The sequence below is a fragment of the Heliangelus exortis genome, chromosome 9 (genome assembly GCF_036169615.1).
Source record: "Heliangelus exortis chromosome 9, bHelExo1.hap1, whole genome shotgun sequence".
Taxonomy (NCBI): Eukaryota; Metazoa; Chordata; class Aves; order Apodiformes; family Trochilidae; genus Heliangelus; species Heliangelus exortis.
The window spans coordinates 25,334,954-25,348,623 of NC_092430.1; the positions used below are offsets into that span (position 1 = coordinate 25,334,954).

The 13,670-nt window shown below is 47.9% G+C and overlaps 1 protein-coding gene across 2 annotated transcripts; it reads left to right on the forward strand.

The window, feature by feature from the left end:
* The first annotated feature begins 1,252 nt into the window (after positions 1–1,252).
* Positions 1,253–11,012, forward strand: SLC33A1 (solute carrier family 33 member 1). Of its 2 annotated transcripts, XM_071752858.1 has the most exons (6): positions 1,257–2,143; positions 5,591–5,781; positions 6,347–6,531; positions 7,148–7,265; positions 7,990–8,205; positions 9,615–11,012. In XM_071752858.1, the coding sequence occupies exons 1-6, from the start codon at positions 1,372–1,374 to the stop codon at positions 9,780–9,782; spliced, it is 1,650 nt and encodes a 549-aa protein (XP_071608959.1). In that variant the 5' UTR covers positions 1,257–1,371; the 3' UTR covers positions 9,783–11,012. The 2 variants fall into 2 exon arrangements, with proteins under 2 accessions (XP_071608960.1, XP_071608959.1); XM_071752859.1 differs by lacking the exons at positions 5,591–5,781; positions 7,148–7,265 and having other exon boundaries at positions 1,253–2,143.
* Positions 11,013–13,670: the final 2,658 nt, after the last annotated feature.

Consider the following 13,670-nt stretch of genomic DNA (forward strand, 5'->3'; position numbering starts at 1 on the left):
CGCGTCCCGTCCCGCCCCTTCCGCCGGAGCGGGGCCGGGCCAGGCAGCGGCCTTGGCGGCAGAACGGGGGGCTGGGGACTGGAGGGTGCTCTCCGGAGGTGGGGGGGGAGGAGGAGAGGCCGCACCCCGGGCTGGCCGAGCCTCCGGGGTAACGCGGTCGGCTCGGTGCGGGGGTAACAGCGCGGGGGGGGAGGGGGGGCTGCGCACCCCCCTCTACAGGGCTCCGGTCACGGTGGTTGAGCTCCCCGGGGCTCGTGTCATTTTTACAGAAAAAAAAGAAAAAAAACAAATGGAAAAAAACCCTGAGACTGGAAACACAAAGTGAGGGTGACACCAGAGCCACCTTCTGCTCCTGCCCAGCTGGGATTCCTTCAGAGGCACCGAGGGAGGCGGCGTCGTCACTGGAAGTCTCCCGGTAAAGTTCCGAAAACATTGCATAAACCCTTCTGTGAAGTTTATTATTAGACTTTCCGCTTAAAGAAACCTTTTCTCTGAACTTCTGTCGTTATTAATCTTATTATTTAAAGAGGGGAATATGAGTGGGAATATAGGAACTCGCGTTACTCGTGGAACTAACTACAGCCGGGACGTGGCTCCGCTGTCAACATCCCCAGCGGTTTTGTCCTTAGGATTTATATATCTGTGTGCAATTTGTATTCTAAATCTTTTAATTGTGTTACGGTTGGGATGAGTCTATCAGGAATTTAAAAATAAAATAAAAAATACTTCAGGCACCGAAACCAGAAGTGACACACACACACTGTGCTTCTGATGCTCTGATTGTCATGGAACTCTGCAAATAATGGCTAAAAACTAACGGGGAGGGGAAGGGGGAAGTGGCACTCCGTTAGCTTGGTTATTATTATTTTTTTTTCATCGAACAGGAGAACCAAAATTTAAATAAAATGGAACTTAATCTTTGTGAAATGCGCGGTAAATGGTTGGATAATAGTTTATCAGCCTGTGGCGGGGCGCTGAAAGCACCCTTCAGAGCCCCAAGGGAACAGGGGGAGCTGTTTGAGCCCCGCGGGGCCGAGTTCCTAGCGGGGCCGAGTTCCTAGCGGGGCGGGTCGGAGCAGCCCGGCAGTGCCCGTTCCCTCCCGGGACAGCGATGGCGGCAGCGGCGGCTCCGCCTCAGCGAGGGGCGGGTCGGCTCCCTCAGTCTGAGGGGAGGCGGCGGGGCGGGGCTTCTGCCTGACGTCATTCCCCGGAGCACCAATGAGGCGCAGCCACGCCTGCCGCTACCGCCCGCGTGCGCGGAAGGGGCGGGGCCTCGGCGGTTGGCGGCGGGCGGGTCCGCGTCTCCTCAGCGGCGCTGGAGGCGGTGACCGCTCCCGCCCCGGTCCCGCCGGGCCGCCGCCCGCCGCAGAGATGTCTCCCGCCATCACCGCCAAGGAGGGCGGCCGGCAGCGCCGAGCCGGGAGCCACCACCACTGCCTGGACGTGAGGAGCGAGGCGCCGCGCGCCCTGACGCCCTGCGGGGATGGGCTGCCGGGCGGGGAGGCCGAGGCGCTGCTGCTGCCGCCGCCGTCGCCGCCGCCCGAACCGGGCTTGCGGGTGGCGCGGGGGTTCCGGGCGGAGTTGGGCAGCATTCTGCTGCTGCTGGTGCTGTACGTGCTGCAGGGCATCCCGCTGGGCCTGGCGGGCAGCGTTCCCCTCATCCTGCAGAGCAAGAACGCCAGCTACACCGACCAGGCCTTCTTCAGCTTCGTCTTCTGGCCCTTCAGCCTCAAGCTGCTCTGGGCACCCTTGGTGGACGCCGTCTACCTGCGGGGCTTCGGCCGCCGCAAGTCCTGGCTGGTGCCCACTCAGTACGTGCTGGGCTTCTTCATGATCTACATGTCCACCCAGGTGGAGATGCTGCTGGGCGACGGGAAGGACCGCGGCCCCGACGTGGTGGCCCTCACTGTGACTTTCTTCTTCTTCGAGTTCCTGGCGGCCACGCAGGACATCGCGGTGGACGGCTGGGCCCTGACCATGTTGTCCCGGGAGAACGTGGGCTACGCCTCCACCTGCAACTCCGTGGGCCAGACGGCCGGCTACTTCCTGGGCAACGTCCTCTTCCTGGCCCTCGAGTCGCCCTCCTTCTGCAACAAATACCTGCGGTTCCAACCCCAGCCCCGAGGGATTGTTACCCTCTCAGGTACCGCCGGCAGCTGCGTTCTGAGGTTGGGATGGGGAGGTGCTTCCCTGAGCCTGGACCCAAGCTCGGTTTGGTGGTTTCAGTGTGGAATTCACACCCTGAATTTCCAGGCTTCTCCAACCTACTTTTCTATAGGCTCTAAAATACTATGTTTTTTGCAATATTTGCAGCCATTCAGGAATGTTTTTTTTTTTATTTGTTTATTAGGAAATGTATACTTTGTGCATGATCTTAATTCCTAATTCCTGGCTCTGTGGGCTGAATGACTCTAAGAGTGTGGGAAACCTGCCTTGTCATCATCTTGGCTGACCTAGACACTTCAGGGAGATGTTTTGGGGTTTTTTGTTCCCCCTAGTCTAATGACTGTGGAATAGGTTGTTGTATATATATATAAAAAAAAAAAAGAAATCCAAACAAATAGGAAGTTTTGGCTCTTTTTAAGAAGGCCTTTCAAGCCTATCTTCTGGGAAGAAGGAAAGGGGAAATGAAAAGAACAGATTAACTCTCCCAAGCTGGTATTGTTCACAGAAGTAGAAATGATAAATGTTCAGGGTTGACCCCACAGACAATTTCTGCAGGAAGGCCTTATTGTAGTGAAGTAAGGGGGGGGTTGTTTTCTCTTTAATAAATTAAACAGAGTCTGGTAACCCAGCTGTAACTAGCTGGTAGTGTAGGGTTGTCTTCTGCTGGGTGATTTTTGGGTTATTTTTGTTGTGGGGTGGTTTTTTTTTGGGTTTGTTTTTTTTTTCAGAAAGTTTAAATGTAGTGGTTGCTTTTAGGGACATTACCAAGATGATGCTTCAAATGCAGGGTTGTGATGGGAAGGTTGAGCTGAGCCAGCTCAGCTGGTGGGAGGAGAGGAGAAAGTGGGAGCTCAGAGTAATCTTGGCTGGCAAAGAGGAGTGAGATCTCCTGGCTTTAGTTTCTCTTCTCTGTCCTGCACTGGTTGCTCTGCCTGTATCATGCAGGAGCAGAGGCATGCCAAAACTTGGGTGAGTGTTGTAGCTTTTGCTCTCTAAACCAGACCTCTCCCACTGGTAAATCAGTTCCCAAGGCTGCTAACTGGCCTTTCCCCGTGCTTCCTGTGATAACCCCATGTCTGATCCATGTGTCAGTGAGCACAGAGTAGTCCTCTGAGTAACCCTCTTGCTTTATTGCTTTCCTGTGTCTCCCCTGGCCCCAGGGTTCATCAGTGCTGGGCTGTCTCCTGCCTCCAGCAGCACACTGATGTCTCCCACTGCTGATGCAACTTGCAGGTCACTGCTGTGGTTAAGGGAGCAGGGTTTGCCTGTGCTTACTCCACTGTTGTTTTTTTTTCTCAGTACAGTTTGTATAAGTGGAGTTGTTACTATTACAAGAGTGCTGCCTCTGGGGCGGGGGGAGTGTGAGGAGCTAAGCCCCAAACCAAAAAAAACCCCACCAATGCAACCTGTTTAACCTGTCCTGGAGCACTAACCTAGGTGGAGCAAGACAAGCAAATAGCTCTTGACACTATAGTTGCAGGTTATGGGGGGGGGGTTTGGGTGGTAAAGCTTTTCACAAGAAATTTTCTTGTTCATGTGACCGTGTGCCACAGTTTGCTGTGGCTGCACTTCTCCTGAAGCACCTGCAGAGCAGCACTGTGAACTTGGTCACTGAGATGAGGAGAGGGGCTCTCTGGTCTCAGTGCTGCTGGGGACCTGGGCAGGCTACATCAAGCAGCAGAAAACTTTCCAGTTGGAAAAGCTGAGCAATTTTCTGCCAGGTCAGCTCCCTGAGTGCTGCTGTTGTAGGCTGAGTGCCAGTGCTAAGAACAAGCCAGTGCTTCATGGTCAGCTGGAAGCTGTGGAGAAGCATCAGCATTAGCTGTTTGTCAGCAGCCACGTGTGCTTCTGGGGGGAGACATCAAGTGTGGGCAGAAGGTGCCCTTCCAAGGCCAGTGACTGCAGCCTCCTTCTTCCTGCCAAAGCTGTGGAGGTTTAGCAGTCCTTGAAGCTGGTGTGGGGAAGCCCCCCTGCACACCCCTTGCTGGGGGTGATTTCCAGCCTGGTCTCTCCCTGATCCAGTTCAGAAGTTTGCTGCTCATAGAGGCAGAGACTTAGGGATGGGCTCAGGCACCAGGAAGCTTTATGCTAGGAATGCCCAGGGTAAGCTCTCATTTTAAAGTTCTGTTTGTAGCCCGTTCGTGGATTATTTTTTATTTGCTTTTGTTTTTTGTTTTCCTTTGCTAATCCAGCCGTGGCTGTACTGCAGCTGCCAGGGCTGTCCCCAGCAGGAGTGTTCATGTGATGATGCTCAAAGCTATTTCTATTCCCATCCTCACACTGCAAGTCTCTCTCTGCCATAATAATGCCTGGTGCTATTATTAGAGTGCCACCCCTGCCTGGCTCCTGCAGACAGTGGCTGTGATTAGCACAACTCTCTGAAAACTCAGCTTTTACAGCAAAATGGGTGCTCAGGCTTTTAACAGCCAGAGAGCAATCTGACAGGGTCCTTATGTGATCCTCTCCTTTGCTTTAGAAAGTAACTGATGTGGAAAATGCTCTGAAATGCCTCTGGCTGGCACTGAGGATGCCAGGCTCTACCTCCAGAAATCTTTCCATGCTTCTTGTGCTTTGCTCCTCTCCTGTGCATAGCAGCAGCTAATAATTACCTAACCCTTTGCACTTTGCCCTTTCCCCAGCACTTGCCACTAACTTTCAAGTCATCAGGAGGCTGTGGGAGTTGCTCAGGACCCAGAAGACAAAAGGCTTCCCCTCTGCATGTTACCAAGTTCTTCCTTGCCTCTTTCATAAAGGGAGAGGGTAGGATTATCTGGGATTAATCCATTCACTGACTCAGAAAGTACTTGCCATAAAATACTGGTGTGCTTTTACTGTTGCTGTCTTCAAATCCAGAGCTTAGCCAATATTCCTGCCTCAGCTGGGGCACTGGGGAGTCAGCAAGTGCAGTCACCACTTAACCCAGCCTTATTTGAGTGACTCTTCACTTGACAGCTGTGTAAGAGCTTTCATCAGGACATCTTTATACTCACAAGTATAAATCTTTGCTTCCCTCCAATATGTTCTGTATTACTCAGGGAGTAGAGAAGTGAGGCATAGAACAGGTAAATCAGCTGGAGCACTGTGAATGACTTCTTCCACTGAAGTTATTTCCCCACCTTGTAAATATGAAATGTTTTTTCCTCCTTTATCAGCTTTTGGTGGCTGTGTATGTAATCCTTCAAAATTTAGGTTTTGTTAGAATCTCAGGCAAAAGTGGTTATAGAGAGAGGGGCAGGGGTGAGCTGTGTCAGTTACTGTCTTTGTGGTTTGCTTGGGTTTAGGAGGGTGAATTAGTAAGGCTTTTATTCCATTTGTTATTATTTTGTTCATATTTTTCAAAATAACTACATCCTAGGTCCTCAGTGAGCTGTTGATGATGCCTGCTAGAAAGACTTTCTCATTATTTCCCCCCTGCCCCTTCCAGATTTCCTGTTTTTCTGGGGAGCTGTCTTTTTAATCACCACTACACTGGTTGCCCTTTTGAAAAAGGAAAACAAGGAACTAACACCAACGAAAGAAGAGACAAAAGGCATCACTGATACCTACAGGCTGCTCTTCTCAATAATCAAGATGCCAGCAGTCCTTACCTTCTGCCTCTTGATCCTCACAGCAAAAGTGAGTAAATGCTTAGATGAAGGGTTGCTGCTGATGGTCCCAGCTCTGAGAGGTGCTGGGTTAGTTTTGCTACACTAGATTTGAAACAAAATTGCTTGTATCATGCTGCCAAGTAAGACTTTACAGCAGGAAGCTTTGTTTGAGCTTTTGTGTTTGCAGGAGCATAAAAGAGAAGTTTGATTGCAATCTAATATTCAAGTAATGTGTTCTTAAACATTTTTAAACAGGCTGTTTGTGTAGTCTGCAATTAAACCTACAGAAAATGTTTCTTTTAACCTAACTGCTCCAGCCTGAACCCACAGCTCTGTAGGAGCCACAGGTATCCATGGCTTTTGTTGGCCAGGGGATGGGCAGGGACAGCATCACTGTGTGCCATGTTCTTGGTGTAGTTGTGGCACTGCTGAGCAGGGCAGGCACAGAGCATTTTCCAGAACAGATTAGGAAATCAAATGAGACACAAAAATGATTGTGCTCTGTCATATTTCTCTATTTATTTAACTCTGAGTGACTGGATGTCGAGCTAAACCTCTGCTGCTTTCCCAGGTTCATTTTGTTTGTGTTGCAGGTTGGATTCTCAGCAGCAGATGCTGTGACAGGACTGAAACTGGTGGAGGAGGGTGTCCCAAAAGAGCACTTGGCTCTCCTGGCTGTTCCCATGGTTCCTCTGCAGATCATTCTGCCTCTGATCATCAGCAAATACACAGCAGGCCCCCAGCCACTCAACACCTTTTACAAAGCTATGCCTTTCAGGTAAAAACAGATCTTCTGTGGCAGAAACTTAGTCATTTGCATATTTGGATCGAGTGTGGGATTTCTTGTGTAGCTCCTAAGTTTCCAGATACAAGGAATTATGTCAGGAGTTTCACAGCAAGGTGCAGTCTGTGTCTGCTGCTCCAGTGTCCTGTTCTGTGTTCATTCTGGATTTCCCAGTGCTGTTACCCAGTAAAACCTGCCCTGTCTGCAGCAGATTGCTGTGACTGCCATGTGTTCTTACACCTCTGTGTACACTTTTGCCAAACCCCAACAAAAAAAGGTAGATCCTGCTGGCTCTGAATTTGGTTTGGTACCTTGTGCTTAGCACTCTACAGAAATTTCTGTATGAGGGGTAGGGGAGAAGACTGGTGTAGGAGAGCTGGCACTGAGTTATGTTTATATGGAAAACAGAATTGTTTAGGTGTGAAATGTTCACAATTTCAGTGCTTGTCAAGTATTTAATATCTGATTTTAGCAGAGATACAGCTGTAACTATTTAGCTATAAACTAGTTGAATGTATTCTCTGTGTGTTAATGCTTGATAGTTGCTTTCTACCCAGGAAATCATGGGGCAAATTACTTGAATGACAAATTATTTCCCTTATTCTTCCAGATTACTGTTTGGTCTGGAATTTGCTTTTTTGGTGTGGTGGACTCCTAAAGTCAAGCATGAAGGAGGGTTTCCTGTCTACTACTATGCTGTGGTGTTGCTGAGTTATGCTCTGCACCAGGTACCTCAGAGGGCAGGGGGGCAGGAGGGTGTTCCATACCAACAAGAGGACCAGAAATGCTCTTTATCCTTGCACTAAAATGCCCCCAAGTCTGCCCCATACACTGTATTTGCTTTTGGTTTGATACTTTTGTATTTTACTGTTTCTCCCTCTTCCCTTTGATGTACTCCATCAAACAACATCTGTGAAGTTACTTAGAGCTGACCCATCTGCTTTTGTTTCTCAGATTATTTTTTTCCCCCCTAAGGCAGGAGCAAAAAAGCCTGGTGGAGCTGGAGAAATCCCAGCATTCTGTCTGCTTTTCACAGGCAGGATGCTGCAGATGCAGAATCCTCAGCCTGGATAAAACACTTCCTTGATTTTGTAGGAACATCCTAATGGATCTGATCCAAAGGCCTGGAAGACAAAATGCCTGATACAAACCAGGCTATGGAGCAGAACTGAAATGTGTGCAGTGCCTTGGGAGTTGCTTTTATCAGGAGAAGTGTTGATTGGGCTGTTTTAGCTATCCTTATCCTTCAGTTTGGTATCCTGAGCTGGGCTGGGCCCATTTCAGGGCTGCTCCCAGCAGAGAGCCAGCTGCAGAGGTCACTTCTCTGGTGCAATTCCAACCTCTTGAGGGCACTGTTTCCCAGTCAGTGCCTGCGACTCGGGGCGGTCCCTGGGAGCGGTTTGTGTGCAGGGTTTGTGGTGCCAGGGCTCACGGTGGTGTTTCCTCTCCCAGATCACTCTGTACAGCATGTACGTGGCCATCATGGCTTTCAATGCCAAGGTCAGCGACCCGCTGATCGGAGGGACCTACATGACACTCCTCAACACTGTCTCCAACCTGGGGGGGAACTGGCCTTCCACTGTTGCTCTCTGGCTTGTGGACCCCCTCACTGTCAAAGAGTGTGCAGGGGCCCAGGACCAGACCTGTAGGACCACAGTTGCTGCAGAAGTAAGTTCTGGAGGCTGCGAAGGTCTCTGTTCAGTTATTTATTGATTAAATGGCTTCTTTTAGTCTTGTTTTCACCTCTGCAAACCATCACAGTGCATGGCTTGTGCTTAACATTTCCCACTGATCAAATTAATTTTCCTGTCTGATAAAGTTAAGTCTCTTTATCTTACCAACTAACCAAAGATCTGGGATTTTTGTGGTAGCTTTTTGCTCCTTCTCTCTTTCTGGAGGCTTCCTATCTGGACACCTCAGTACCTTCTCCATGCTGTTACTTTACTCAGTTGCTTTGATCTTCACTTTCCACGTGAAGCTGAGCAGTAGGACTGGCTGAGGAAGAGAACACAAAGAACATACTGTGTACAGATCAAACACCAGGACACACAAGTGCCCCAAAAGCAAAGTTTCACATGCATGAAACAAATGTGAAATGATAACATGACTCTTGAGAAGAGTGGAAATGCTTGAGGGGGTTTTGTTGGGTTTTCCTTTTTTCTTACTCATGACTGAGACTTACTTCACCCTTCAATGCCAGGACTGTGAGATGTTGAGGTTCTCTAAATAAACAAAATGTTCCAGCAGTCAAACATGACATGTTTGAAGTGGAGCTGCAGTTTTCAGTAGCTGCAGAGAGGAAACTGCTCCCACAGTGTGGGCTTTTCCTCTGCCTTGGCCTGCCATTGAGTGCCCTGTGCCTCTGCTGAACATGACTCCTTCCTCCTTCACCTCACTCCTCTGATGTTTTTGCACATCCTCCCAGTTGGTAACAGTTCACCACCACCACTCCCTTCTTATTCCTGATCTGATCTTGACATCTCTGAACAATGACAGTGCTGGCACAACCTCATCTCAAAGGACTGATTTATCTTGGGATTAGAGCAGCAGTGAAAATGAACAATAGCAGAAAGGATTGTGTGCTCTGCTCTTTAAATGCTGGAGCTGTCTTCCTCCAGTTACACAGTTAAAAAACACCCTTGTTTTGCCCAGATATGCCTGTTGTGTACTGTCCATTTGCAGATTCAGTGTGGTGAGATGAAAGGGTATTATTTCTAAAGAAACAGTTTGGATGGCTAGGGGAAAAAAAAAAAATCTTCTCTTCAAGGGATTCAGAGCAGTGACTGCACCTCCAGGCCAGCCTTAGACAGCTGGAGAATTTTTGTTTTCTAGAGCCAGCCTCTTGGGCCAACGTGCTCCACTTCCCAAATGTTTTATAACAATTCTGATACTTTTAATACTGAGGTAGGCTCAAAAACCTCTCTTACTAACTCCTCAGCAAAGAAGGAAGAGTAAACAAATATATTTAGTCATGAACAAGAGTGAGTAAAAAGCAGTGGCTGTCTCATGCCTGCCTTCTAAAAGTGTGTTTCTCCCAGAGAATACTGAATGCATCACCTTCTGCTCCTGTGTTTCAGCTCTGCACAAAAGCTGGGGGTTCCTGTGTCACCACCTTGGACGGGTACTACGTGGAGTCTGTCATCTGTGTCATTCTGGGCTTTGGCTGGTGGTTCTTCCTGGGGCCAAAATTTAAAAAGCTGCAGGATGAAGGACAGTCTTCCTGGAAGTGTAAGAGGACCAATTGATGCAGTTTAAATATTCGATGGACTGGCGAGGTGGTTTTAGTTTTATTACAGAGACATATCCCATAATCACTAAGCAGGAATAGAGGTATTTTAAATGCCACCTCACTGACCAAAGGGGTGGCTGAGACAGTGGTGTGTTTGTATGTGATACCACTTGCCCAGCAATAGGAAAAATTCAGAAAGTAACTGTTAAAAACTGGCACTACATACATATCCCTGAGCTGTAGCTTCAGAGTCATGGCTGCTGATGTCACCAATGTCCCTGTTTTCATGGAGTACCTATGGAATTCTAACTGTGTCAGGTCTGTCTAAGCAGCAGCAGTGTCAGCTAAGCCTCAGCTCTTTCTTTTCAAGCAGAAATTATCTGACACGGGGAGTTGATCCAGGAAAAGAGATCCAAGGCATTTGGACGTGTAGGTGAAACGTTTGGTACCAGGAGATTGCTGGTGGGAAGATAAATGTAAAGTGTCTGGGGCTTTGTTCCTTCTCACCTCCTGAACTGTAACCACACCTCAACGGATGAAATGTTTCAGAGATTCTTTTAAATGTATTTTCTGGCTTTTATAAGCTTCAAAGATTTATAAGAAAATATTTTTATAAACAAATTACATTTGTTTAATTTATTTCTGCTGTTTCAGAGCATTTTGATTTACTTACAAGGTACTTTCTTGATGAAAAAATCACTGTAAGGTAGGAGTTAAGAGAAACGCACAATACTCTAAGCCTTGATTCCTGAAGATGTAAACTGGACAGTGCAGCTCCTAGCACACAAGCACAGGCTGTGGAAGGAGAGGGTGTGCCAGCCCTTGGAAGGCTGCTGTCATTTTGAGGGAATGATTTGATAGTGCTGGTTCCTCTGGCACTGAGTTTTGAACATTCTGTTTTAAAATCAGTGGGGAAAAAAAAAAAATGTGACTCCTCCCAGCTAGGGGTAAGAGAAGATGATCAGTGCCTTTGAGAGTGATTTGTTGATGACCAATTTGCCAAATTCCCAGTGAGCTGGTGTGCAGCTTGGTGTCACAGAAATCAGAGGAGGTAAATCCTGCACTGCTGATGCTGTGTAGTGAAACCTTGCCCTTGTGTTTGTCAGAAGTGGCTTCCCCCAGGGTGCTGTGCAGCCAGCAGGCTGTATGCCAGGAGGGCCACTGGGACATGGTTGGATGTAGATGGTACATCATTACTAAAAAAAGAAAACTATTAAAAATACCTTTGGAAGGTATCTGATTTCCATTCTGTGTGTCTTGCCTCGTCTTGCATCCTCAGCTTTGGTGTTCCAAACCCCTGAGGGGCTTGTGGAGCTTTTGTTTACTGCATGCTTTAGGAAAAACGTTAAATGAAGACCAACTTTTGCCTGGCTGGAGGTGTCCTGGGTGTGTACAAAGTGTCTGTGTGACACCAGGAGTCAGGAGGTGTCCAGAAGACAGAGTGACAAGTGGTTCCTGGGCACTGCAGCCTCTTCCTCCTTCTCTTCACTTCTCCCTCCCCAGGGACACCCCTGATGGTCAGTGGGGGACAGCCAGACCCTGGGCTCTTGGTCTCCCTGACTGTCATCTGCTGCCCAAGGTAAATAAAATCACACTGCTTTTATTCCACTTGCTAAAATTCCTGCATTTTCACCTCTACAGATGCACAGAAAGAATATAAAAATGGATCAGAGATTCCTAGTGGAAGGTGGATGTGTCTTTCAGTCCTTGCCAGGTCATCTCCACTGGGTTACCTCCCTGTGAGGTGCTCCAGTTCTGTGTCCTCTCTGGATCAAGGGGCACTGGAGTCACATCCTGTCCAGACACAGAGATTTCTCTTTTTTTTTTTAACTTTCCTGACATTGACAAAAAAACTCAACTCTAGAATACTAGAAATTAAATCATAAGTGTTTTAGAATTGGCTTTTATTTGGCAATTTAGTTTCACTCTTTCTGAAGGTATCAGTGGAACTACTAATTCTAGATGGGCTGAGGATTGCTAACCAGGAGGCTGGATGATAGTGATGATGTCAAAGATAAACTCCAGACCAGTAGCAATACATAGGAAAAGTGACCTCACTTAAGTAATTCTGTCCTTTTCAGACTGCAGAAACAACTGCTGGCTAAGGATTTTTTAATCTCTTGCTACTCTGTAACACAAGTCAGGAACCTTCCTGCTGTAGCAGCTGATGAGCAGGCTGCTGAGAAGAGCTACTAAACTTTGGGGTTTGCTACTTTTCTCCCAACTCTTTCTTAAAGAGATTTTTTTTTCTTTTTAAAGATCAGAATTACTGTAGACACCTTTAACATTTAAAAAAGAAATGTTTAAAAAGGACAAGAGCAATCTAACCTCTTCCTTGGGTGTCTGCTACCAAAATGGAAACTCCAGTTCCTGCAGGGCTTTGTGGGGCTGGGGTGAGTCAGATGACATGACAGAAATTGGGTTGCTGTAGGTAAAGGGTTTTTTCCTGGTTTAAATTCCCAAGCAGGATGGTTGTGAAGTGAGACAGGTCCCTGAGGGAGAGGGAGGGGTGAGAGGTGGGTGCAGGGGAGCAGAGGCAGAGAGCAGCTCCCCCCTGCAGTGCTGGGTGGGCACAGCTGTGTGGGGACAGTGTGCAAGAGACATTGTCACCTGCACTCCTGGGTGTGACAACAACCCCCTGTGCTAATGGTAAAACTAGAGTTAAAACATCTGCTGCATCCACACCACCTCCTCAGCTGCCATAAAGCTGGTTTTGTCTTCTGGGTGCTCAGCCTGTGGTGTCATGTGATGAGAAGCAGGGCTGGGGAGATGGTGTTCAGATGATTTCTGAGCTGATAAAACGGGGAAGAGAGGAGAATCCTGTCCCTGTGTGAGCACTGTGGGAACACAGAGCACCCTGGCAGCAGGAAGCAGAGCAGCACAGTTACTGCAGGCAGCAATCTTGTTTGGCTCTCCTGATCTCCCAATGAGCCAGCAATATTTATTTAGCATCATACCCAAAATACACACTATGGCAGAGTCAGCACTCTGCCTCCAGTTGGTTGTGCTCAAATGTTTGTGCTACATCTATATTTATTCTTAATAAAAAATAAAGCTAGCAACTATACTGTTTTACACAGGGGAGATGGTACTTGTTCAACTTACCTCAGAGCCAGTAATTTTAATAATTGTTTTACTCTGGACCTTAGATAAAATGTTTTAATCGTAGGTCTTGCTGCTTTGGATTATAAATTCCCAACTAAATCTCCTTTTCCTGAAATCTGGAGTTGTGACAGTTCCCAGCCCCATCTCTTACACAGCCTGTTCATGTAGAAACCTAGAACTGGTTGGAGTGGAGACCTGTGGAAAGAAATCCTGCTTGAGATCACTGGTTCTTTTCTGCCCCTGCCTGTGTTTCTTTAAGGACCATGGGGTGCATTGCAGAGAGGGGTGTTGGAGCCAGCCAGGGGAAATGGATGGTTTGAGCCGTTTGGTAATGAATTATAAATTGTTAGCTTTGAACTAAGGGAAAAGAATAAACAACCATTATGGCTACGGGAATGTTCAGAGGTGGTTTTTGGGGTTTTTTTTTTTGTTAAGATGGTATCCCAAGGCACAACCAGGGGCTGCACTGTAGCACCTCTCACAGGCTCAGAGAGCACTTAAATGTGTCTATGTATGCTATATATTTCTGCTATATCCATCACAGAATGACTGGGGGGGTGAGGGACCTTAAATATCATCTGGATCCATCTGTCCTGCCATGGGACTCCTGCCTCTGGATGAGGTTGCCCGGAGCCCCATCCAACCTGCCCTGAATGCTGCCGGGGATGCAGATCCCACTGCTTCCCTGGGCAACCTCAGCTCCTTAACTACCCTCATAGTCAAGAATTTCCTCCTAATATCTAATTTAAAGTCTAATTTAAGGTCTAATCTAAGGGCTGAAGGGTTAAGGTCACTCCAG